This window comes from Odocoileus virginianus, chromosome 20 (assembly GCF_023699985.2).
Source record: "Odocoileus virginianus isolate 20LAN1187 ecotype Illinois chromosome 20, Ovbor_1.2, whole genome shotgun sequence".
NCBI classification, from domain to species: domain Eukaryota; kingdom Metazoa; phylum Chordata; class Mammalia; order Artiodactyla; family Cervidae; genus Odocoileus; species Odocoileus virginianus.
Window position 1 is genome coordinate 56,879,439 of NC_069693.1, and position 27,619 is coordinate 56,907,057.

Below are 27,619 nucleotides of genomic sequence, written 5' to 3' on the forward strand. Positions count from 1 at the left end.
TAGATGAGCATGTTTTATTGTGTAATTGAGATCTTTAATTGGGGACCATATGGTTATCATTTCTCTTTAGGAAGAAATAAGTTTATTCTGTATCTCATCATTCTTACGGCATTTTCTTCATAACCATTGTACCTCAACATATATAACATCCACTTTTATGATCAGCTTTCAGTTTATCAATATAGCCTTTTAAATTTAATGCATTAGCTTTATGTAATTCATAGGTTTTACTACCTTGATAAGAACAATGGGGTTTTTTGTTTTTGTTTTTTTATAGTAAGATGTTTTTCAATGAAGGAAGCAGTGTGTTGATTTATGTTCTAACACAAACTCCTTAATCTAAACTTTTTCCCTGTCCTGCAGCTGTGTCATTGGAACTTACTGTTGCAAACACTTAAACTTCGAATCTCATCTGATGTTATGTGATCCTACTTTTATTTTAACTGACAGATAACTGTCAGTTAATGTTTGTCAGCAAGAAACGGATAAGAGACTCATTTATATCATACTCATGTTTAAATCACATATACTAAAATAAATTTCCTATCAGCAATAAACTGTCATTCTTCAAATTGCTTTGAAGAAATACTTTGCTAACCTTGTTATAGTTTCTTTATCATAACCCAGATCCTGAATACTTTAAGCCATGGTGTCACTGGAAAAGAACTCACTGCTTTTAGTGCCGCATGATCAAAAACCAAGCCCACTGTATGAGGGCTCATAGACTAAAACCAAGTTTGACTTTACTAGTCCTTCATTAATGAAATGAGTCACTGGAGTCACTTCCATTAGCATCATATGGTTTACTACTGCTGCTGCGTCAGAAAAGATGAGGGTTTTTTCTTTTTTTTCTCAGAAATGTGGTTTGGTTGTTTTGCCACTAGGACTAAAAATAACACCGGTTTTATGTTCTTAGTTTACTTACTGAATTGTCAATTTTAAAAGTTCCACTTGATTGTTATAAAGTAAAAATATAAAGATAAAATAATTGTTAAAAATAACAATTTATACAGAGAAATGCTTACATTTTATCAAATTTCTGTGCTTAAATTGCTAAAACAACCCCAAATTTTCATGCACACTGTAATGTGGTCTTCCTGCACATGAATGATAACACTAATATCACATTAAAGCACCTTGCAGGTTTGATAGTACCTGAATTTGGTCTATGCTGTGTTTAATGCAATGAGTTTAATGCATGAATAATGATTCATGTCCTGAATATTATGACATTGTCAAATTGTTATGCATGTTTTTAACTCTTTAACTCAAAATTTTTATACATCTTGGAACAATAGCAGATAGTTTTCCATGCTCACGTTTTTGTTAGCTTTATATACAGTTCTACTCAAATCTTTCCACAATTATTCCAAAATGTTCTTCGGAGCTGTGTGTCTTGTCCAATCCAACGTCCAATCCGAGATTACCCTCTGCATGTGGTGTTAAGGACCCATCTGTGTGGCAGAATGTCTCAGTTTCAGTTGTTGAGTTGTTTCCTCATGGTTAGCTTCATGTTAATCACTTGGACCATCAATACTACGTTGATGATGATTTGTCCTCCTCAGCGCATCACATCACCACCACCTGACATTGGTGCTGATGAGTTAGACCGCTTAGGCGATATCTGTCGGGATTCTCCATTACAAAGACAGTCTTTTCCCGTATAATCATTTTTAGGACCCATTAAATCTTAATGATGTGAATTAATAATGTATTTTGCTGCCAGAAATCACACTGGGAACTATTGAGTTGTCCAACAGAGGGTAGTAGAACACTGATGGTGAACCTCTAATGCTTTCAATGTCCTAAAAGGATACACAGAAAGAATTTACTGTGCCACTAGGAATACAATTTAAATACTGGAATCTTTCTTGGTTTGTATTATTTCTCTTGTATCACATTGGATATCTAAAGAAGATTTATTATAACTTTACCATTGACTTGACAGTAATAAAGTCTGGTGAATAACTATTGTTGTGAGAAATTATTAAATTTTCTGATCAAATTAAATTTAATGGATTTATTAAAACTTATAAATATTTTGACACAAATTTTGTATTTTTTCTTAAAAAAAATTTTTCCCCTTGTTTGATTTTTTAAAAGCAAATGCATGGTGATTTTACATACCACATGAGTATCCGGAAAGCCTGCTGTTTCTGTCATTGTCCGAAGAGGGCAGCCCCATTTCTATCAAAGAAACAAATATGAATGAGGAAAAATCCTTTTTTTCCCATAAATATACACACTCACATATTTTATATTCAAAAGTAATATATTCTCATTACTTTTAGCACACACATTGCAGAGTTATATACTGCTGTGCCAGGTGAAAGTTCTCTGAAAGTCAGTAGCATAATACATGTTAATTTCTTACTGGTGCGGAGGAGTCCAGTACAGGTTGGGTAACACTCTGTTTTACTGCTCTGCCATGTAGACACATAGGAAACACACAGACTTTAGATTTCCTGTGGCAGGAAAGAGTGAGTGGATACATTTTCATTTCATTTGTCTGTTTTGAGAATGAAACTTGTGCCGTCAGCCCTGCCCTTTGAGTCTCGGACTTCTGTGGTGACATATACTCTTCATTTCATAGGGATGATGTCAGGTTCTGGAAGAGCATGGGAGTTGGGAAATTTATGGCAACTATCTTTGGGAAATAGAATTTACTAAAGGATTCTCTCTAGCAGTGCTACGTCATCTCTAGATGAGAAAAAATAACCTAGCCCCTTAGAAATTAGTGTTTTCATGCATGGGTTGTAAATGTGTTAGGTGTTGCTATAGGAATGCTACAGACCATCCCAAAACATACTGGTATACTACCAAGCATTTTATTTGTTACACCTGTTTCTAGATATCGAGGGTTCAGCTAATCTAGGCTTGTCTCCTAACTGCTGGTTGAGTTGAGACATGCAGCATGTGTCTGTCAGCCATTTAGGACCTGCAGCTCCCTGAGAGAGGTATTCAAGGGCAGGTGGAACAGTGCAAATGCATTTAAAGCTTCTTTGCCTGTCACATCAGTTAATGTCATTGACCATTGAAGTAAGTCATATATCCAAGCTCAGGATCAGTGGGGTGGGCAAGTACCTTCTTGGGCACGAAGAAAGAAGTGAGTATTTGGGGAATGGTATTCTATAATCATAAAAATTCTCCCTCTTTTTTTTTTTTTTTAAATTCTTCTCTCTTTCCTGAGAAGTTTACTTAGAATAGTTTTGTTGTTCAGTAGCCAAGTCATGTTCTTGTTTGACTCATTGCAACCCAGTGAACTGTCCCATGCCAGGCTCCTCTGTCCTCCACTGTTCTGCAGACTTGGCTGAAATTCATGTCCATAGAGTCTGTGATGCTATCTAAACATCGCTTCTTCTGCTGGATGCCCCTGCCTTCTCCTTTTTTGTGTCTTTCCTTTTCCTAACATCAGGGTCTTTTCAAATGAGTCAGCTGTTCGCAACAGGTAGCCAAAGAATTAGAACTTCAGCATCATCCTTCCAATGAATATTCAGGACTGATTTCCTTTAGGATTGACGGCTTTGATCTCCTTGCTGTACCTTGCTGTCCAGGGTACTCTTAAGAGTCTTTTCCAGCACTGCAATTTGAAAGCGTCAATTCTTTGACACTCAGCCTTCCTTATGGTCCAACTCTCATATCAGTACATGGTTACTGGAAATACCATAGCTTGACTACATGGGCCTTTGTTGGCAAAGGGATGTTTCTGCTTTTTAATATGCTCTCTAGACTTATAGTTTTCCTTCCAGAAAGCAAGTATCTTTAAATTTCATGGCTGCAGTCACCATCCACATTGATTTTGAAACAAAATAAAATCTATCATAGCTTTCACTTTTTTTTCTTCTATTTGCCATGAAGTGGTAGGACTGGATGCCATAATTTAGTTGTTTTAATGTTGAGTTTCAAGTCAGCTATTTCATGTCCTCTTTCACCCTCATCAAGAGATTCTTTAGTTCCTTTTCACTTTCTGCCATTAGACTGGTATATGCATATCTGAGGTTGTTGATATTTCTCCTGGCAGTCTTGATTGCAGCTTGTGTTTTATCCAGTCCAACATTTCACATGATGTACTCTGCATATGAGTTGTATTAGCAGGATGACAATATACAGCCTTGTTGTACTCCTTTTACCAATTTTAACCTGTTGTTCCATGTGAGGTTCTGTTTCTTCTTGACCTTCATACAGGTTTCTCAGGAGACAGGGAAGGCCTGGTATGTCCCCGGAACATGAGCCCCCCAGATCAGAAGGTGGCCAACACGCCACTGGGGAAGAGCAGAGGTCAGTTACTAATACTTCTAAGAATGAATCGACTAAGCGAAAGTGGAAACGACGTTCAAATGTGGTCGTGACTGGTGAAGAAAGTAAACTCCGATGCTGTAAAGAAGAATATTGCATAGGAACCTGGAATGTTAGATCTATGAATCCAGGTAAATTGGATGTAGTGAAGCAGGAGATGGAAAGAATAAACATCGACATCTTAGGAATCAGTGAACTAAAATGGACAGGAATGGGCGAATTGAATTCAGATGACCATTATATCTATTACTGTGGGCAACAGTCTCTTAGAAGAAATGGAGTAGCTATCATAGTTAACAAAAGAGTCCGAAATGCAGTAATTGGGTGCAATCTGAAAAACGACAGGATGATTTCAGTTCGTTTCCAAGGCAAGCCATTCAACCTCACAGTAATCCAAGTCTATGCGCCAACTCCCTATGCTCCAGAACCTGAAGTTTACCGGTTCTATGAAGACCTACAACACCTTCTGGAATTAACACCAAAAATAGATGTCCTTTTCATCATAGGGGATTGGAATGCTAAAGTGGGAAGTCAAGAGATACCCAGAATAACAGGAAAGTTTGGCCTCGGGGTACAGAATGAAGCAGGGCGAAGGCTAATAGAGTTTTGTTACCAGAACAGGCTGGTCATAGCAAACACCCTTTTCCAGCAACACAAGAGACGACTCTACACATGGACATCGCCAGATGGTCGATACCGAGATCAGATTGATTATATTATTTGTCGCCAAAGATGGAGAAGCTCTGTACAGTCAGCAAAAACAAGACCTGGAGCTGACTGTGGCTCAGATCATAAGCTCCTTATTGCAAAGTTCAGGCTTAAGTTGAAGATAATACCAAAAACCACTCGGCCATTCAGGTATGACCTAAATTAAATATCTTATGATTATACAGTGGAGGTGACATATAGATACATGAGATTAAGAGAATAGAGGAGCACAAAAATTAAACCAGATTTTGGGTGGTCTTGAATGTGGGGTTCAGCAGTTTGTATTTTATGCTCTTAGTAATACTGATCCATCACAGGAACTTGGGTAGGGAAGTAACAGTATGTTTTTTTGTTTCTTTGTTTGAAGTCATCTTTTGAGATTAAAGCAGTCATGGCCAGTGAAGATACTTTTTAAAAATTATTTTATTTTTGTTTTGGTTGCTCTGGGTTTTCAATGCTGCTCGTTGGCTTTGATCTTTGGGGGGAATTGAACTACTCTATAACTATTATAGTGCGCTTTAAACATGAAGCTCAGCAGCTAGAATTTATAGAAAGCCCAGTGTTTTTTTCCTTGTTATTTATGCCCTTTTCATGGAGTTTTTTTTTTTTTTTTTTAACCCTCTTACATACTTGATGGCTCCTCCTTTCATGCAGGGGGCCTAATGAAGTGGGTGAGACTTCTCAAGAAGCGAAATCTGTATTCAAGCAAACTGAAAAGGACAAACCTCAGGCTAATGTCCCTTCAAATGCGTCATCCGTTTCTGGTGGGTCAGGGTGAGTACCATCTCTCAGGCCTAGGTGTATCTGGCACATTGGAGAAGATGTTTTCAGTACAAGGATGCTATTTGCCTATAGTTTTCATGCCTCTCTTTCTTGAGAGAAGGATTCTTTCTGCTGTTGTTCTGCCTTTCCTGAAGTACTTGCCAAAATGAAGCGTGTAGAGATAAATTAGCCACAATTTTTTTGGTTGATTCTGAAAAAAGTCCTGATTTACATTGTTGAACAGGTAGTAGCCCTAATTTTAAAAAATAATTTTTGTATGAAAGTATCAGCAGTTCATCAAAACTTTTAGTAAGTTTTGAGTGGAGTACTTGCTTCCACCCATAAGGATCTCATAGGAATAGAAAAAGGTCAAAGCTGACTTACGGTTTTATTAGCACATTATCAAAAGAACTCAGTAGTTTTTCTCCCTTCATATTTTGCCTAGTACATCATTTATCCTGAGAAGACAAGAATTCTTTCTTTGGAGGAAGGAATAATTTCTTTTTAACCTACATGCAAGAAGTAAAGCTGACAGATAGGAGTAGTCAGGGCACTCACCGAGAGAGGGGAACACGGACCACGCTCATCACAGCCCTGATCAACTCTGCCTTCTGAGGTGTTTGGGCTACATGTGACCCATTGTTAATTCACTGACATTTCAGTCAGTTTGCCGCTGCTTCTTACAACTGCAGAACATAGCAGCCTTCCATAGGAGGCAGTTCTGGGGGATGTGAGGTCCTGGTACCATTGGTAGTCCACAAGCAGAAGGTTCCTAGTACCTTTATTTCTGTTGTGTGGACTCTGTTAGGCTGCTTGTGGCTAAAATCAGTTTAACTTTTGTATTAGATTCTTTCACTAAATGCTGCAGTCATAATGATCAAATCTTTGAACCATAGAAAATTATTTAAATTTAATTTTTCTGTTGACATTCCTAAATCTGGTATAAATGTTTATCAATAAAGAATTACTTCCTCTGGAGAAGAAAATGGCAACCCACTCCAGTATTCTTGCCTGGGAAATCCCATGGACAGAGAAGCCTTTTGGGCTTTAGTTCATGGGATTGAAAATGTCAGAGAGTACTGAGCACACACACAGTGCATTATGAGGAGAGACCATAGGTGTGCCTTGGAGTTCTACATTCAGAGCTGCTTTAAAGGTGTCATCCGCATAGTATGATTATAAGGTTAGATTTCTAATTTAAAAAATAGATATGCAGCAGCAAGAAAGGTTTGTTGTATAGCACAAGGAACTGTAGTCAATATCTTGTAATAAACTATAATGGAAAATAATTTCAAAAATAATATATGTATACATGTACAACTGAATCACCTTGCTGTGCACCTGAAACATTGTAAGTCAACTATACTTCAGCAAAATATATGTTAAGGAAAAAAATTACCACCAGTTCTGTGAACTAGGTCTGGTTTTCTTTCTCAGTGGCCAGTGAGTATAGTTGTTTCTAATAAAGTTTTCAAACTTTGTATTTTTATATATATAACGTAAAGAAGGCTCTAGAGAGTTTTATTTGATTCTGAGTAATACTGAGCCGTCCCAAGAATTGAGTAGGAGAGTAACAGGATGTTTGCTTGAACTCATCCTTCAGTGTTTCCAGTGACGATTCTTTTTTTTTTTTTTTTTTTTAAATTTTATTTTTGGTTGTGCTGGATCTCCATTGCTGCCCACGGGCTCTCTGTAGTTGCGGAGAGAGGAGGCTGCTCTGTAGTTGTGGTCCATGGCGTTCTCACTGCCATGGGGAGCACCAGCTATAGGTGCACAGGCTTCAGTCGTTGGGGCTCTGCGCTCAGTAGTTGCAGTGCCTGGGCTTAGTTGCTCCAGCATGTAGAATCATCCTGGACCAGGACCGAAACCATGTCCCCTGCATCGGCAGGCCAATTCCCATCTACCGTACCACCAAGGAAGTCCCTGCCACTGAAGAATGTTAGTGTAAAACTCTCAAACTCTTTATTTTGTGCCAATTGTGTGGGCGAGCGGTAGTGTGATGGTTCTTAATGAGAAAATTTAGTTGTCATCCCAAGAACCCTAGAAGAAACAAAAGAAAAGAGAGAGACTTCTATTCCTTGCAAATCTGGGATTTGTAGGATTTGTCTGTCATTATTCTGAATGACGTGTTTGAACACTCCATGTAACACAGTGACCGTAATCTTGGACCCTCTGACAGATTGGCATTTGAACAAAATTTTTCAGATATTTTTATTGACTTGGTAACTCAGGCAGGCATTAGGCATTTCCTTTCTTCATCTGAAATTTCTGGCATCATTCATATCTTTATTTGATCCTTTAGGCTCAGTTTCCTTGAGGGAATTTTTTTTCAGTTTGAAATTAGACAGGATTCTCAGTCATGGAGCTTTCTTCCACTCCCAAATCACTGCTTGTTTATCTTCCAGTTGTTTAAGGTATAGAACAGGACCCTTCTTTAGAAAATTGCATATACTGTTTTTATATTGTTTATAGGAATTGTTTATACTGTTGATTTTCTACTTGAAATAATATCAGTGTGTTTCTCCCAACTACTCCACCACCCTGTTCCCACTTTGCCTTAAGCATGAGCACTGATGTGCAGTGGGAGAGCCCTCCCAGTCTTCACTTTGGTGATCTCACGTGGGCTGTGATTCAGGGTGTGACAGAAGTAATGGAGGGGTTTGAGAGACATCAGACTTCCACCTGCTGTTGTTTCATTGTTAAATTAATAAGGGCTGATGTCTTTATCTAGAAGTGTTAACAGGAAACTTTGATCATAACGCTCAGCAGCAAGAATTTATAGAAAGCCCAGTGATTTTTTTTTCCATGTTATTTATGCCTTTTTCTTAGATTTTCTTTCTTTGTATTCCTCCTGTATACTTGTTGTCTCCTTCCTTGGTGCAGGGTGTCTAAGGAAGTGGGTGAAACGTCTCAGGAAGGGAAAGCTGTCTTCAAGCAAAATGAGAAAGAAGAACCTCAGTCCAGTGTCCCTTCAGCGGTGCTATCACTTCCTGCTGGGTCAGGGTGAGTAGTCTAGTCTTAGGCCCAGGTGTACCTGCTATGTTGGAGAAGATACTTTCATTGCAAGGATACGATTTCCCTGTAGCTCTCATGACTCCTTTCCTAAGAGAAGGAATTCTGCTGCTGCTATGTCTTTGCTGAAATATTTGCCAAAATGGAGGATACAGAGAACAATTAGCCATCGGCTTGTTGTTTAATTCTGACAAAGTCCTGGTTTATATTGTTGGCCACGGAGCAGAACATGTAGTAGACGACCAGGGAATTTCCCATTTCAATTGTTGTGTTTGTTCAGGGTTATAGAAACATCATTATATGTTTGAAAATAATTCTTTTTTTTTTAATATTTAATCTCAGAAAGGTTTTTATTTGTGAGTGGTTGCCTACATGGAAAAATATTGGCATTTGTGTTGAACATTGTATTATTATTATTTTTTGGCTGTATTGGGTCTTAGTTGCAGCACACAGAATCTTGGGGCATGTGAACTCTCAGTTGCAGCATGTGGGATGAGTTCCCTGACCAGGGGTGGAACCTGGGCCCCCTGCATCGGCAGTGTGGAGTCTTAGCCACTGGACCACCAGGGAAGTCCCTGAACGTTGTATTTTTTCACACTCAGCTTCTGAGATATTTGGCCAGCAGATGACTTGACTAGAGATGTGTCCACACTGCCCCACCTCCCAAGCTGCATGTCAACTTTTCCTTTTTATTTTTGAGCAGGAAGGAAGGAGCCCCAACCATAAGAAGTAGTTTCTGGGTTCTTTAAGATGGGATTTTTAGGGAAAAGCATTTCATGTAAAAATAAATCCGTATACAAATCAGCAACAAATATTCCAAGATAAGGATGTCTAGTTGTGCTATTACTCATTGGTTTTCTTAAGTGAAACATTACTAGCTAAGGTAGGCAGATCATGTAAATAGTTATCATTAAGCCCTTATGTTTTCCAAGTTTTTAAATTGTGGTTAGCTCTTGATTGTTAAAGCTGCTCTGGTTTTAATAAAATTCTTATTACAACTTCAGTGCATACCAGCCTTCCTTAGGAGACCATTTTTTGGGATGTGAAATCCTGGTGCCATTAGGCACAACTTGCAGAAACTTCTGTGTACCTGCATTTCTGTTTTGTGGACTCTGTTAGGCTGCTTGTGGCTGAAATCAGATTAACCTTTGTATTAGGTTCTTTCACTAAATGCTTCATTGAAAATGATCAAATCTTTGTACCATAAGGAATTTTGTGTCATCGTTGGGTTGTTTTAGGTATAGAAAAGGAGTCGTCTTTAGGGTATTCTAAACTGTTATTACTGTTGCTTTTCCCTTGAAATAATGCCAGTGTGTTTCTCCCAGTTACTCGACGTCCCTGTTCCCACTTTGCCTTAAGCATGAGCACTAATGTGCACGTGAAGTGCAGTGGGAGAGCCCTCCGGTCTTCACTTGGGTGATCTCACGAGGGCTGTGGTTCAGGGCGACGGGCATGTGACAGAAGGAAAGGAGGGGGTGTGAGAGACGCCAGACTTCCATCTGCTGCTGTTTCCTTTATCAAATTAACAAGGGGAAAATGTCTTTGTCTAGAAGTGTTACAGGAGACTTTGATCATAATACTCAGCAGCAAGAATTTACAGAAAGCCCAGTCATTTTCTCTTTGTTATTTTTTGCTTTTTCTTAGATTTTGTTTCTTTTTATTCCTCTTGTAAACTTGTTGTCTCCTTCATTGGTGCAGGGTGTCTAAGGAAGTGGGTGAAACACCTCAAGAAGGGAAATCCGTCTTCAAGCAAAATGAGAAAGAAGAACCTCAGTCCAGTGTCCCTGCAGCGGTGCCATCACTTCCTGCTGGGTCAGGGTGAGTTGCAGGTCCAGGTGTACTTGCCACATTGGAAAAGATGTTTTTGGGACAGTGACTATTTTCCACCCCTGAGGATCTCGTAGGGAGAAAAAAGGTCAAAGGTGACTTATAGTTAATTTTAATAACACATTGTCAAGAACTTAATAGTTTTTCCTCCCTTCATATTTTCCATAGTACAGGGTTATCTAGAGATGAAAACTGGAATTCTTTATTTGGAGGAAGGAAAAGTTTCATTCATCTTAAAACTGCATGTAAAAAGTAGAGGTGACAGTTAAGTAGGAGGAGTCAGGGCACTCGCCTTGAGAGAGGTGAACATGGACCACTCATTCCCATCACAGCACTGATCACCTCTGACTCCTGAGCAGAGCTGTCTCTTCTTGAGGTGTTTGGGGTACAAGAAGTCACCTATAGTGGCTTCACTAACCTTTCATTCAGTTTGTTGCTTTATCCTTCCCCCACAAATCTGTGAAGTTTTTTCTTATGTTTTTAATTAAAAAAGAAATTTGGTTTTCCTGTCAGGTTAACATTTTTAGAGGACAGGCTTTTCTGATCTTTGCAGCCCTGGCTTAAAACGACATTGTGTGCACTGGTGTGCATTGACCCCTGCGACAGAGGATTGAGTGTGGGTCATTAGTGTGAGAGGTGATTCTTGGAAACTGATCCAGGAGGAGAAACGGTGTGGGAAAGGTAGCAAGTGCAGGGTGTGTTTTGCGGCTTCTGGTGGCTGCTACTCAGTCTTGGTGGTGGTCTTAGCAGGGGTGAGGAGGTTGGGGGAGTGTTATCCTCCAATTCCCTGCCACGCTCACTCAGCTGCTTCCATGTCACTCAGGCCATGAGCCGGAGGTGTTTGCAGTGACGCTCTTCTCAGGGGGTCATGGCAGTGAGTGCAGGGACATGAGGAAGGAGTATGTTCATATCTGCTCCATACTTGTTATCTGCTTCTTCATCCAAACATTTGTCTCCCACTGAAGCAACTAGGTGGTGGAAGTCATGTAGAAGTTACACAGGAATGTAAGAAGGAAAAGGATTTGAGTACTTGCTACTGCACTGGAAATGGGGTAAACATCAAGGAAGGTGGCTGTCAGAGAAACAGTAATGTGAGCAGAGTTCTCAAGACTGACTGTTAATGCTCTAGGGCAGTACTTTTTTTTTTTTCATTTATTTTTATTAGTTGGAGGCTAATTACTTTACAGTATTGTAGTGGTTTTTGCCATACATTGACATGAATCAGCCATGGATTTACGTGTGTTCCCCATCCTAACCCCCCTCCCACCTCCGTCCCCATTACATCCCTCTGGGTCATCCCAGTGCACCAGCCCCGAGCACTTGTCTCATGCATCCAACCTGGACTGGTGATCTGTTTCACACTTGATAATATACATGTTTCGATGCTGTTCTCTCAGATCATCCCACCCTTGCCTTCTCCCATAGAGTCCAAAAGTCTGTTCTATACATTTGTGTCTCTTTTTCTGTCTTGCATATAGGGTTATTGTTACCATCTTTCTAAATTCCATATATATGCATTAGTATACTGTATTGGTGTATCTTTCTGGCTTACTTGACTCTGTATAATGGGCTCCAGTTTCATCCATCTCATTAGAACTGATTCAAATGTATTCTTTTTAATGGCTGAGTAATATTCCATGGTGTATATGTACCACAGCTTTCTTATCCATTCGTCTGCTGATGGGAATCTAGGTTGCTTCCATGTCCTGGCTATTATAAACAGTGCTGCAATGAACATTGGGGTGCATGTGTCTCTTTCAATTCTGGTTTCCTTGGTGTGTATGCCCAGGAGTGGGATTGCCGGGTCATATGGCAGTTCTATTTCCAGTTTTTTAAGAAATCTCCACACTGTTCTCCATAGTGCCCGTACTAGTTTGCATTCCCACCAACAGTGTAAGAGGGTTCCCTTTTCTCCACACCCTCTCCAGCATTTATTGCTTGTAGACGTTTGGATAGCAGCCATTCTGCCTGACCTGTAATGGTACCTCATTGTGGTTTTGATTTGCATTTCTCTGATAATGAGTGATGTTGAGCATCTTTTCATGTGTTTGTTAGCCATCTGTATGTCTTCATTGGAGAAATGTCTGTTTAGATCTTTGGCCCATTTTTTGATTGGGTCATTTTATTTTTCTGGAATTGAGCTGCAGGTGTTGCTTGTATATTTTTGAGATTAATCCTTTGTCTGTTTCTTCATTTGCTATTATTTTCTCCCATTCTGAAGGCTGTCTTTTCACCTTGCTTATAGTTGCCTTTGTTGTGCAAAAGCTTTTAAGTTGAACTAGGTCCCATTTGTTTATTTTTGCTTTTATTTCCAATATTCTGGGAGGTGGGTCATAGAGGATCTTGCTGTGATTTACGTCAGAGTGTTTTGCCTATGTTCTCCTCTAGGAGTTTTATAGTTTCTGGTCTTACATAGATCTTCAATCCATTTTGAATTTATTTTTGTGTATGGTGTTAGAAAGTGTTCTAGTTTCATTCTTTCACAAGTGGTTGACCAGTTTTCCAAGCACCACTTGTTAAAGAGGTTGTTTTTTTTCCATTGTATATTCTTGCCTCCTTTGTCGAAGATAAGGTGTCCACATGGATTTATCTATGGACTTTGTATTTTGTTCCACTGGTCCATATTTCTGTCTTTGTGCCAGTACCATACTGTCTTGATGACTGTGGCTTTGTAGTAGAGCCTGAAGTCAGGCAGGTTGATTCCTCCAGTTCCATTCTTCTTTCTCAAGATTGCTTTGGCTATTCGAGGACTTTTGTATTTCCATACGAATTGTGAAATTATTTGTTCTAGTTCTGTGAAGAATACCGTTGGTAGCTTGATAGGGATTGCATTGAATCTATAGATTGCTCTGGGTAGTATACTCATTTTCACAATTTTGATTCTTCCAATCCATGAACACGGTGTATTTCTCCATCTATTTGTGTCCTCTTTGCTTTCTTTGATCAGTGTTTTATAGTTTTCTATGTGTAGATCTTTTGTTTCTTTAGGTAGCTATACTCCTAAGTATTAGGCCAGTACTTTTTAAGCTGTGGTTTGCAGTCATCATTTAAGAGAAATGAAATAGAGTGAAGCAACATATTTTTAGCCTTCTAATCATTATATTGTTTGGGATTCTCTTCAGATGAGTAGCTTTCAAACTTTATTGACTGCCACTCAGTAAGGAATACATGTCATTCGGATTTAGTCTGCTCATTAGTACAGGTATGACTTCTATTTTATGTCCATACTATGTAATTATTATGTGTAGTATGTGTCATTTGAAAAACTTTTATGATTCATTGAATTGATTTCACAATCTGTTACAACCTGTATGTGACAAATAGTGCTCTAGGCCACATAAGAAATAAGCCTTCTGCAGGCTTATCTCTGGGTTAACAGGCTTGTAGGTGGTATTATTAAACAGTGTGTCTTGTATTTATTGAAAGTGTTACTATGAAAGTTACCTCTGGATTAAGTACTAGATAGCAGTAAAGGCAACATCTTCTGCCTTAGGTTTCTAGTATAGTTGGTTTCATGTAGAATGCATCATGCAAAATGCTGGGGTGTTTGACTCATAAGCTGGAATCAAGATTGCTGGTAGAAATATTAACAACTTCAGATATGCATATGATACCACACTAATTGCAGAAAGCAAAGAGGATGTAAAGAGCCTTTTGATGAAGGTGAAAGAGTAATGAAAAGCTGCTTAAAGCTCAACATTCAAAAAATTTAAGATTATGGCAGGTGTTCCCATCCATTTGTGGCAAATAGATGGGGAAAAAAATGGAAACAGGACAGTTTATTTTCTTGGGCTCCAGAATCACTGCAGATGTGAAGTCACATGACGGCAGCCGTGAAACTAAAAAATGCATGCTACTTGGAAGAAAAGCTATGAGAAACTTAGACATCATATTAAAAAGCAGAGACCTCACTTTGCTGACAAAGGTCCACATAGTCAAAGCTATGACTTTTCCAGTAGTCATGTACGGATGTGAGAGCTGGACCATAAAGAAGGCTGAATACCATGGAATTGATGCTTTTGACCTGTGGTGCTGGAGAAGACAGACTCTGGAGCGTCCCTTGAACTGCAAGGAGATGAATGTACTCAATCCTAAAGAAAATCAACCTAAATATTCATGTAGGACTGAAGCTGAAGCTCTGGTACTTTGGCCATGTGATGTGAAGAGAGGACTCCTTGGAAAAGACACTGATCCTGGGAAAGATTGAAGGCGGTTGGAGGAGGGGACCATAGAGCATGAGATGGTTGCATGGCATCATCAACTCAGTGGACGTGAGTTTGAGCAAACTCTAGGAGATGATGAATGACAGGGAAGCCTGGTGTGCTGCAGTCCATGGGTTTGCAAAGAGCTGGATATGTCTGAGCATCTGAAGAACAACCAGAGCAGGAAAAGTTCTTCATTCAGTAGATCGATTGTGTCCTTTATATCTTAGAGAGTGACTCATGGCATAGCAGCAGGCGTCCACCAAAACCTTCAGCCTCAGATTAGTTTCATTCTGTTGTATCAAGAATTCAGTATGTGTTTTGCTCTAAGAAAATAGTTTCATGTAGCATAATTTTTACTTCTTGCTTCTTTGAGTGTTTTGCAAAATAATATTTTGATGCTTAAAGATTCTACTTGGAAACAGTGTGTTTTAGAAAATACTGTTAGCATACTTCTGAAGATAACCAGAGGAAGGAGAGGTGGCATTTTGGCAAGTTCCCCTTGTTTAAGTCACTGAGTCGCTCATGAAAATCTTACTGCATTCTGTATTTCATGCCTGACATTCTTAGAGCTAATAGCCTTTTTTCTTTTGATATTCTTTGTGTTGTGATACAGGAATTAATAAACAGTGTTATGAGAGGAACAGAGAATGGGTTCAGCCATACCCATACATGTATCTGTTGTCCCTCAAATTCCCCTCCCATATAGGCTGCTCCAGCATTGAACATTGTTCCATTTGCTATAACAGTTCCTTGTTGGTTATCCATTTTTAGAATATCAGTATATATGACCATGCCAAACTCCCTAACTATCCTTTCCCCTCAGTCATCACACCCCCTCAAGCCCCCACAACATAAGCTTGTTTTTGAAGTCTGAATGTAAGTTTGTCTTGTAAGTTTGTATCATTTCTTTTCAGATTCAACATATAGGACATGTCATATTTTTCCTTCTCTGTCTCACTTCACTCTGTATGATACTAATTCAATTCACATCTCTATAAGTGACTCCATCATTCATTTTTTTATGTCTGAGTAATATTCCATTGCATAAATATACCCCATCTTGTTTATCCATTCCTCTATTGATGGACATACAGATTGTTTACATGTCCTGACTGTGTACATAGTGCTGCAGTGAACAGTTGGGGTGCATGTGTCCCTTTGAATTATGGTTTTCTCTGGATCTGTCTCCGGGAGTGAGATAGCTGGGTCACATGGTCGTTCTGTATTTCATTTTTTACGGAATCTCGACAGTGTCCTCCATAGTGCCTGTATCAATTTTACATCAAAGGTGAGAAATGAGGAAATTGTTCAGAAACCAAGAGTGATAACATATCAAGGGTGGGCGATGCTGTTTAAACTGATTTAGCAGGATGCTTGTTAAAACTGAACTAAACAAGCCCAACAGGGATGGTGGCCAAGCCTGAGACTTGGTTAAGAAGCCTGACTAAGGTTGGATCAAGACGAGTCTGTGGTCTATACAGGACAGCATCTGGGGCAGCATGGAAACTGACAGAGGGAATCGGGGTGGGTCAGCCAGTGACGTATCTTTTGGTAGATTAATGAACTCACTCCTTGAAGGAATAAATTGAAATTCAAGGAAAATCAGCTTCTGTGAAAACTACAGAGAAACTTAACAGAGGACAAGGAAATGTCTTCCTGATTCAAAAAGTCTTCACAGTTTGTACATGAAAATGGGGAGACATCGCACTATGATACATGTACTTTGAATTTTTCAATAAATCCAATCATTTGTTTTACCTACACAGTTGTAGTTTTGCTTGGGAAACAACAGGGTCAAGAGAAATTCAGTTGATCTGAGGTGTGTAAGTGCACACATTTTATCAGTGCAGACATCAGTATGAGGTGCAGGTTGCACACAAATGGTATGGAAAGTCTTCAGGGGGAGAATCTATAGGAAATTCTGATTTATGAAAATTAATGCAGTAAAATATTTTTTCATTTTCATGTTTTTAGTTGCTTCATTGAGACATCCAAAAAGATACTTTAAACATTCTGTTAGCATTTTTTTAAGTGATTTTGGTTTACTCATAGGTCTTGCAGTGTAAATTCGAGTTAGTAGTTACTAATTTCCTAGTCTTAATGTGGTTACCTAGTGGTGGGTCTTCAGCCTTCTTTTACAGTGTTTGGTATGACTCCCAGAAAGTGCCTAAAGTTTAATTTTAGATATGCCTTCCATTGGGTCCTTTACGTTTTCCTTCAAGAGAATTTTTATCCTTAATGAGAAAGAATCAGTTTTTTCAAACTCAATTTAAGCTCTTGTAATTTTTCCTCTAATGCTTGTCTTTTTCATTTTAAGGCCTGAAAACTGTGACCTTCAAAAGAACCAGGATTGCAGCAATTAAGTATCTGACTTTATCCTTAACCACCTGAACTGGTTTGTATGAAATACAGTCGTTTTTATCTGTTGTCAAAATAGTTTCTGGTCGTTAAATCTGACATTTTTAAAGGAAACTTCTTGTTGTGAGTGTAAAGCTAACTGCCCACGAGATCGTGTCCAGTGGTATTTGATTTAAATCAATATGCACTCTGGCTTCTGATTAAAAATAGCTAGGAGGATCAATTTACCAGGGATAGTCACAGAGAAAAATTACAAAGTAAGGAAATGGCAACCCACTCCAGTATTCTTGCCTGGAGAATCCCATGGACAGGGGAACTTCATAGGTTACAGTCCATGGGTTCGTGAGAGTTGGACAGGACTTAGCAACTAAACCACCACTGCCAATCACAGAGAAAAACTACGAAGTATCACATAAAGTAAGTAGGTATTTCCTTTGAACTGTTAGGCCATTAGACTACTTATCAAAATAATAGTGATAGATACAAGGAAATGTCTTCACAAATTCTACAAGATTACTCTCCAATACTCAAATACTCAAATCATTCTTTTGAGCAAATTTTTGTGTCTTTAGTTTAAGAGTCCATTTTTCAGTTTGGTGAGCTGGAATTTGAAAAATAAGCCTTCAGTTTAAGAAATTTGTTGTATGAAATGATTTTAGTCATCTCTGTTGAAAGATGTCTCTTAGTATTCTCCCCTAAAAAAATTTTTTTTTTTTTGATACAGTGTTAGAAACTGAACTTGACTTAGTGGACCACTACTCCTAAATACTAATTTTGAACATACTGATCCATGACTTAAATGTTTATTTTTCTTTTAGAGCCAAGATACTAAAAGTAGTGCATTTGGAAAGTTGTCTTTGTTTTTTTATCTGTTTCTTGTTTGATTATCTTCTGTTTTCAAAAACTTCAAATATAAAATGGATCATGAGATTATTGAATGTTTGATCCATCATTTGAATGATAAGAGATGTCTGTTTCCTCTTAGGGTATTTGAGGCTGCTGCTTTGCATGCATGCTCAGTTGTGTCCGACTCTTTGGGGCCCTATGGACTCTTACGTCTATGTGATTTTTCAGGCAAGAGAACTGGAGTGGGTTGCCATTTCCTCCTCTAGCGAATCTTCCATTTATCGGAATCGATCCCAACCCTCCTGCATAACAGGCAAATTCCTTTATTGCTGAGCCTTTCGATTGGCCACATGGGGGTGGTTGCTCAGATGAAAAACATACTGGCATTTATTTTGAATATTTTTTAACATATAGCTTCTGGGAGTTTTGCCAACCACTGATTTTATTCTAGAAGGATATGCAACCACCTCTTCCCAGCTGTATATCCACTTTTCCTTTTTTTTATGACTTAGAAGGAAGTAGCCCTAACCATAAAAAGCTGATTTCTGGATTCTTTAAGATGGAAGTTTTAGGGTAAACTATTTTCATGTTAACTTCATCCATATACAAATGAGTGATGAATCTTACAAGATAAAAATGTCTAATTATGCTATTATTTTTTAACAGGAAAACATTACTTAGGAAATAAAGTAGGGAGAAAAGTTTCATGTAAATAGTTATCTTTAAGCCTTTATGTTTCCTAAGTTTTTAAATTGTCTGTTTCTTTTGATTCCAAAAGCTCCTCTGGTTTGAATGAAGTTCTTATTACCTGCAGTGCATACCAGCCTTTCCTAGGAGACCATTTCCCGGGATGTGAAGTCCTGGTGCCATTAGCTGTCCACATGCAGAAGGTTCTGTGTACCTGCGTTTCTTTTTTCTGTAGTCTGGCTGGTTGTCACTTAACTTTTCAGTTTATTTCACTAAATGATAGAGTCAAAATGATAAAATCTTTGTACCATGGGAAATTATTTCAATTTTATTTTTCTACTGACGTTTCTAATTCTGGTATAAATGTTTATCAATAAAGAATTACTTTCAATTCTGTGAAGTAGGACTGTTTTTTTCTTTTTCAGTGGCCAGTGAATTTAATTTTTTGTAATATGGTTTTCTAACTTTTTAAGCTTTTTATTTTATTTTTTTTTATAACTTAGAGAAGACTCTTGAGAGTGCTTGGAGTGCAAGGAGATCAAACCAGTTAATCCAAAAGGAAATCAACTGTGAATATTCATTGGAAGGACTGTTGCTGAAGTGAAGCTCCAATACTTTGAAAAGATGACTCATTGGAAAAGACTGCGATACTGGGAAGAACTGAAGGCAATAGAAGAATGTGCCGGCAGAGGATGAGATAGTTAGATAGCATCAACTCAGTACACATGAATTTGAGCAAATATCAGGAGATACAGTGGAGGACAGAGGAGCCTGGTGTGCTTCAGTCCATGGGGTCACAAGAAGCTGTAAAATGTTTTTGTATTTCCTTTAGGTTCCACCTACTAGTTTATAGTAAAATTCTCATCCAAAGATCTGATTAAACACTGCTTACATCTTGAGTCTTATTAATTCAGCTTTCAGGACTATATGTTAACATCAAAAGTTTTTGTATTTCACACTGGGATAGCAGAAAACTGGTAACAGTTTGTGAAGAAAAAAAAAGTATTGTTTCAGTAGTAGGTCCACATGAGGAGAGGCTCTAAGGTTGGCTCAGTATTCTGTGACATCATAAATCTTTTTCCTGCTCTGCCACTTTCAGCAAATTGGATGGTCCAATTTGGTTGCTTATCCCATGGTTACAAGGAAACAGCTTCAGTTCCAGACAGTGCAGATAGACAGTGTCTGGCAGGATACTACGCTTTCATTCTCTGGTTTCTTTTCTTGTTTTAGGTATCCTGTAAAGTGCACAAATCTTAAATTTATAGCTTGATGAAATTTTACTCATGTGAAGTGGTAGCACTTTGATCAAGGTACAGAATGTCTCTAGCACCCCAGTAGGATGCAGAGTTCAGCCAGAAGCCTCAATATCGTGTTTCCCAACAGGATCTTTTTGTTTCTAAAAAGATGATGACCCAAGATTGGACAGGTGTATGGTGGATGAGATGGTAAAGATGTTGAGTTTGGTAGGAAGGGCTCCATAAACTGTTGCCAAGACAACAGGGTAATAGTGAACCAGGAAACCTGTAGGGGGTTGGGATTTGTATTTTTCCCACCTGGAGACATTTGTCTAAAGGGATTCCTCAGTTTTGGCCTATTTCTGCTTGGTGGGATTATGTGCCCTGTGTTGGCAGATTCTCTGGTTTCTAAAAGGAAGTTGGAAATCTAGATTATTGGAAAACACTCATCTTTTAAGTGCTTATATATTGAGTATTCCCCGAAACACAAGGAACAGTAGGAACCAATTCCAGTCTATAAGGCCACCACACATACTCAATTAGTGGAAATACAGGGTTGGGTACCTGTGGGACTCCGGACTTACTTTGTCAACTGATCAGTACATAATCTTGTTTTATGTGTGTTTCTGTTTGAAGATATTGTATTTAATGATCTTTGTAACAAATAATGATATGCAGTATATGCATGCATTCTAAGTCGCTTCATTTGTGTCCGACTCTTTGTAACCCTGTAGGCTGTAGCCTGCCAGCATCTTCTGCCCATGGGATTTGCCAGGCAAGAATACTGGAGTGGGTTGCCATTTCCTCCTCCATGAGGATCTTCCCAACCCAGGAATCAAATCCATGTTTCTTGTGTCTCCTGCATTGGCAGGCAGACTCTTAACTACTAGCGCCACCTGGGAAGCCTCATGCTATATGTATAATGAAACAGTTGTTTGAATGACAGCAATGTTATGTACAACTGAGATTGTACTACTTTCTTTCCCTCAGTTTTACACACACAAACTACAAACATACACTGCACAGAAAAGTACTCACTGTAAACATAAGTATTCATATAGAGACATAGTATAGTCTGTACAGTAATGCAGGTAAAGTCTTGGAAAGGGAAAGATTGAGCATTTAACATTTCATAAAGCATTACCTAACATTTTCCTGTTGATGGAGCTGCAGGCTGCATGATGATACAACGCACAGTGTGGGCAAACGTTTCGACCTTGGCTTACCCCACCAAAACCAAGGGAGAGGTTGGTGGAACTCATTCTGCAGATGATGGAGAGAGAGGGAGTTTTACATCTATCAGTTCACCCTCAGAGGTTTGGTTCTCACTATTTATTGAGTGGAGAAATAGCTCTAGAAAGAGTGTGGGTGAAAGCGGAAATGTCACTCAGTTGCAGATGTGTCTGGTGGTAAAAGTAAAGTGATGCTATAAAGAACAATATTGCATATATACCTTGAATGTTAGATCCTTGAATCAAGGTAAATTGGACATGGTCAAGCAGGTATGACAAGGTTAAAGACTGATAGTTTTAGGAATTAGTGAACAAAAATGGACAGAAATGGGAGAATTCAGATGACCATTATGTTTACTATGGGTAGATATCCCTTAGAGGAAATGGAGTAGCCCTCATAGTCAACAAGAGTCGGAAATGCAGTACTCGGGTGAAATCTCAAAAAACAACAGAATGAGCTGTTTATTTCAAGGGAAACCAGTCAGCTTCACAGTAATCCAAGTCTACACCCCAACCACTAATGCCGAAGAAGCTCAATGACTATGAAGACCTACAAGACCTGGAACTAACACCAAAAAGTCCTTTTCATCATAGGGGATTGGAGTGCAAAAGTTGAGAGAACCTGGAGTACACAGGCAAATTTGGCCTTGGAGTACAAATGAAGCAGGGCAAAGGCTAACAGCAAGAGGAGAAAGGGGCGACAGACATGGTTGAATGGCATCACTGGCAGTGAACGGGAGTGAGCAAACTCCAGGAGATATTCAAGGACAGGGAAGCCTGGCATGTTGCATCAGTAGGTGGAACTGATTCTGCAGATGAGGAAGAGGTTGACAGGCTGACATATGTTTGTTCAACCTCAGAGGTTTGGCTCTCACTTGTTGATGTAGTTGGCACTTTCCCCTCCTGAAGTAGCTCTAGAAACTGGGCGGGTTCTGTCTGCATGGCTTTTTGCCTCACATCTTTAAGCATCTCATAAGGGGCAAACACACCAGAAGTTAATGATTTAAATTTGAGGCTTCAATCAAGGATAGGGTTACACCCTTCCATGTCACTGAAAATTTGTTTCAAGGCAGAGTTCCATTCTGTTATTTTGGCTGCTGTTAGAGGGACAATTCCTGGACTCCTCTGCTGACTATCATCACTGTCTATTGCTTTCTCTGCCAAAATTTCCTCCACATCCTTCTTCATGTCACCAAACCCTTCACTTAGTTGCTGTGGAGCATGCATTATGTTTTTAACTGTTCTTTATTCTTTCTGCAGCACCTTCAAAGCCTTCAAAATTTTCCACACAGCCTGGCCAAACATTTTTCCAACAGTTACAGGCTCTGCTTGATGTCCCAGGCTGTGCCAACATAATCACATTGGGTATAGTGACTGACTTCCAATAGTTTGTCCATCATGGTAGTTTCTTTGTTGACTTTGAGAGCCTCGAAAGCCTTGTTACAAAGCTCCCCTGTATACTGTGCCTTGAAGACATTTATTATGCCCTGATCCAGGGGCTGGATGAGAGACTTAGTATTTGGGGGCGTGAAAAGAACTCCTACATAGGGGTCAGCATTTTTTAGTTCTTCACAGCAGTGGACTGGGGCGTTATCCAAAATTTAACAAAATCTTGAAGGCAAAGTTTCTGCCCTAGAGATAGTATTCAACTTTTGGTATGAAACAGCTGTGGAAACCAAACAGATGTCTTCCAACATTTGTTCCACCTCCACTTTTCTGGTTAAGGTTAAGTGCTTGTGAACTTGAAGCTCTACACCAGTAGGGGTTTGCACTTGAAGTTGCCCTTGTACTCCATGTCCAGAGAAGCTGCAACCAGACAGTAGGGATTATGCAATCATGATAAAATCAGATTCCACACCCGCCAGGTGAGTGACCCAGAAACTGGAGAACAGTAATACCAAAAACGTTCTCCCACTATTGTGAAGGTTCTGAGCCCCACAGCAGGCTTCCCAGAGTGGGGATTCGGCCAAGGGACTGGGTATCCCCAGGGAATCTGACTTGAAAGCGACCTGGATTTGATTACAGAACTTAAGTATAAATTGTAGTTGTCTTAAATGTAAATAGGTTAAATAACCAAAAAATAGAGAGTGGATGGTTGGATGAAAACGTGCATGTGAACCTCCACTTAACATCACTACTAAAACCCCCAAATTGTATGGAATTATTTTATATTGTTATGTTAATTGTTTCCATTATGGCTTGAAATTCTAAGTATCCTTTTTTGTATGGTGATTGATTTTGAAAACTGAAAAACAGCTTTTACTATTGTGATTATGTAACTAATTTGCTTCATACCATTGTATTGTGATTGGTCAACAGAAAATAATAGAATTCTTTATCACTGAAACTACCATTTGACAGAGAAACATGAAATCACTTTTTAAAATCCAGAATTATCTTGGAATTTTTTGAAAAACAGAAATGCCCAGGTACTGCTTTTTGTCTCCAAAGCTTCAGATGTGTTTCTAATGAGCAGACATGTTTAAAATTAACAACTGGATTATATATGATATTTTACTTTTATGTAGTTTATTTCACATTTTCTATTTCATATTCGGTGCACCCATTTCATTTTGTTTATGGTTCCCAATTTCTCCATCTCTTTTGTTGCTGTTCTCTCTCAAAGTTTATGAAGCATAGTAGAAAAGCTTTTATATACATATATAAATAGTATGTATAACATATTTTAGAAAACAAAGAATTTTTGCATAGCTAAAAGTCTATCACATTTTGATTCCACTTGTTTTTCTTAGTATGAATAGAATGCTAGATTTCTAATTTACATTAAGTTAAAACTTTGATATAGTTCCATGTATTTTGGCATCTAGTATTACTGCTAACAGTCTAGAAAGTTTATTATCTTGGTGATTTAAAAAAAATTGAGTGAGGCTTGAAACTTACAAGAAACAGTATGTATTTTTTTTTTTTTTTAAAAACAGGAAATGAACATGCTACGATATTTTGTACATGTTTTCAAATTTCACAAAATTTTATGCTACTGTCCATTTTTTTTTTCTATACCATATTCAAGACTTCACATTGTATTTAATTGCATTGAGCAGCTTCAGCTGCAGGGAACAAATTCTGGTAAATTCTCTTCATTTTTATTCTATGATCAATATTTTCTAATTTTCCTTGTATGGCATCTTAGATACATCCATCATTTAAAAGTGGACATTTAATTTCAAAATACGTGGAATATTTAAAGTATCTTTGATACTAATTTCCAATTTTGCTATTAATTTCTCATTTAAATGCTTCCCTGAAATCACCCTCTGTTTCTTCAGTCTTCTATTGAAGCTTTCAATGACTTAAGTTAAAGATGTCTCTTGAAAAATACCACATTGCACTTGAAAATATGTGGGTTAGTTTTAAATATCTTTTGATATTATTTCTAACATAATTCCACAAGGATAAGAGAATAGACTATGATTTCTGTACCTTTGGACCATGAAATTTTTGCACCTTGTTTTATGTCCTTGGATATGTTCCAGTGTCTCCTAGTTTATAGTATATGGGAACTTAAATAGAATTTGTATCCTAATGTTGTGTGAAAATTGTATAAATCTTAATTATGTTGAATAGGCTCATAGTGCTTTTCACGTCTACTATATCCTCTTTCTCTATATATTCATTCTATTTTTTAGTTTGATATTGAAATTCCAACTAAATTCTTAATTCATCTACTTAAAAATAATTGTAATATATATTAATAGTGGAAATATATGTAAGTTTGTTCTGTATTTTCCAAGTGTTATCATACTTTCATAATTTAAAAAATAAAAATAAAAAACTCGCTCTTGGCATTGGTGCACAAAAGTAGGGTTGCATAATTCTGGAGTGATTTAAAGCCAGGGACTTTGGAGGCCATTTGCTTTACATAAGTTCTTTTTGCAAATGTCCTTGTAAAATAAGCCAGTTTCATCAGCACTAAAAACCTGCTCTTCCACATACCCTTTTCCTGTATATCACTTGGCAAGTATTGTTTAAATTCTTCTGCAGCCTCCTGATCTGCAGAACTTGCCTCACTTGCAAGCTTAACACTGTTCACATCTTGTCACCTTTTGAAATGTGCAAGTCAGCCAGCACTAGCAGAGAAGGGCTTCACATTTTTCTGACCTTGGGTAACATGACAGTAAATTTCTTTTGCTTTCAGCCTCACAACACTTTCCACCACACCTTTTATAATCAACTGTCATCTCATGAATCCACAAACAGCCGCTTTTCCATATCTTCCTCGTGCACTCTGGATGTCATTTTAGCACTTTATGGAGCAGCCTCACGTCTGGATTGGCAAATTTCCCTTTCCATTTTCTTGATGTACCAAATTTTTGATTCATTAATGTCGCGCGAGTGTATGTTCCTCGGTTCTTTGTCTCGTCACAACAAAAATTTGGAGTGACGGACATTAAAGCCCCTTGGCGGGTCACAGCTCTCGGAGGACAGACCGTGTTATAGCTCTCAGGTCTCGAACGGACCGTGTTATAGCTCTAAAATAAATCAGTGTTACAGCTCTATTTATTTAGATAATAGCAGGAAAATCCATCTTCGAAGTGTGAGGGCACGTCGATCCAAAGACGCGAAGAGAAGATCGCCCCATCGCGCGGGAGAGAGAGGGAGCAAGAAAAGGGAGAGAAGAGGGCTTTGGCTCTTCTTTTTATATGTTTCTGTCCCTGGGCCTGTCTTATGTAAATTGGGCCGGCCAGGAGTGTTGTTGGTTTTACCTGAGGTTCTCACTCCGGTCCTCGGACCTTCCTTTGTTCTATTTTCGCGGGCTTTCCCTTCTAGGTCTTTTAGCCACCGCCATTTTGGACTCTCTTTCCCTATTCTAACTACCTAACATTAACATTGAACTCAGGGCCAACAGCAGTACAATTCATACCTGAACAAAGCTCATCTAACACACATATTTTTCTTCATAAAGCACACTACAGCTTTCTTGAGCTTAGGAACATTAAGACAGCACCACAGCACTGTTACCAAATTGCAATTCCACGTGCCAGATGCAGGGAGGCCTATCGATACTACAACATTAGAGCTTGGAACAGAGGTTTCTTACAGGTCCATACAAGGAAATGGGCGGCTCATGTCCTAAGAAGCCCAAAGTTATGGAAAACTGTCAGCAAGATCCTTTAAAAACGAGGTGAGGGAGGGATGAGGTTAGTTGCTGCAAACTTCTTAGTCAGATCTTTTGTCTTTAGGTCAGGTCATGGTCAGGTAAGGATGTCCCTATAAATGACTACCAAACGAATGCTACTCTCTGCCTTAACAAGAAAGGGTAAGGTCCCAAGTCACAGCTTTCACCCTGCTAGTTCCCAGTCCTGGCTAGAAGGAGGCAGGTCTCAGTAGGCATCTCCTTCAGGGCCAGGTTCCCACACACCCTGCGCAGCTGTCATCCCTGAGGGAGTCATGCGCTCAACCCAATTGGCCCTCAAGTCTAGGCCATCCAAATGGGAGACCAGGTCTCAGACTGCAACCCAGGCAGACAGCAAAGTCGGTTGGGGGAAGAAGTTTCACGCTGCCTCAAGGGCTGGGCCAAGACTAGTAGAGGGCTTTGGAGCACTTTAGACATACTCCCCAGTCTGTTCCCTCTGGCTCACCCTTTGGTCCATGGCGGGGGGGAGCTGGAGAGCCGCCAGGAGAAGGCCTGAACCCGCCACTTAGCTCACTCTCCACCTGATGACCACACCAGTGACGCTTGGCTGAATCACTTTCCTAATGGTCTCTCATTGACAGTTACTTGTGAGCGAGGCCAACTTGCAGCGCTGACCAATAAAAGGGCAGGACAACCAAAGATCTCTGATTGACAGTTGGTCATTTGTGTTTGGCACCCACTGAGGTACTGACTATGGCCGACCAAGCCCTGTTGCCTAAGTAGCAAGGTGCCAGGTAAGAAGGCACAGCAACGGCTGCTTGCTAAGGGCTGTGCTCATCCTGCTGTTACAGAATAAGCTCGGCGGTCATTCTGAACAGCGAAATCACCGACATATAGTAGAAAAATGGAAAAAAACACGCAGTACTGAAGAGGCTGTGAAGCTATTTATTTACACTAGAAGAGCTGAAGCAAGACAGCGGATTGTGAGGTCCATCCTCGGTACAGCCCACTACTGGTTAAAATTTTCACTCAAAATTTCCACTCTGTGAATGTCCTCGAATAACCCTAGAAATCATCACGAATATTGATTTGGAGGGGTTACAGTAAGTTATAACGAACAAATTTAAAAATACCAACCTGTGAATAGCGAAGGTAATCTGTATTCTCAAGGGCAAAACAAATCTTCCTTAAGCGTACACAGATCGAAACAGCTGAGCTCTGAGGACTACAAGTTCCAGCATGCACCGCTTCAGGCCGGAGCCCGCGGTCTTCCAACCGCCCCAGCAGGGTCAAGCCGGAGCCTTTGGCCCGGAAGCATTGCTTTTTTCGATCACGTGGCACCCTCTGCGCCTGCGC

The 27,619-nt window shown here is 39.1% G+C and overlaps 1 protein-coding gene and 1 long non-coding RNA gene across 5 annotated transcripts in view; one reads left to right on the top strand and one right to left on the bottom strand.

Annotated features, from left to right (window-relative positions):
- The window catches only part of LOC110131387 (craniofacial development protein 2-like), a 37,500-nt gene extending 16,865 nt beyond the window's left edge, over positions 1 to 20,635 (top strand). For 2 of the 4 annotated variants that reach the window (XM_070451532.1, XM_070451529.1), the window contains 5 exons: positions 4,186 to 5,154; positions 5,659 to 5,778; positions 8,650 to 8,769; positions 10,477 to 10,596; positions 17,128 to 19,092. In XM_070451532.1, coding sequence (XP_070307633.1) covers positions 4,186 to 5,154; positions 5,659 to 5,778; positions 8,650 to 8,769; positions 10,477 to 10,596; positions 17,128 to 17,173 — 1,375 coding nt within the window. In that variant the 3' untranslated portion in view covers positions 17,174 to 19,092. Of the gene's footprint in view, positions 1 to 4,185; positions 5,155 to 5,658; positions 5,779 to 8,649; positions 8,770 to 10,476; positions 10,597 to 17,127; positions 19,093 to 19,204 lie in introns of those variants that run through there. The other 2 variants (XM_070451531.1, XM_070451530.1) reach the window with 2 other exon arrangements.
- Positions 1 to 27,533, bottom strand: LOC139029966 (uncharacterized). The gene is made up of 3 exons (XR_011482315.1): positions 27,401 to 27,533; positions 2,128 to 2,187; positions 1 to 1,805 (listed from the first exon to the last, which is right to left on the bottom strand). It is a non-coding gene; the product is annotated as an uncharacterized lncRNA (long non-coding RNA).
- Positions 27,534 to 27,619: the final 86 nt, after the last annotated feature.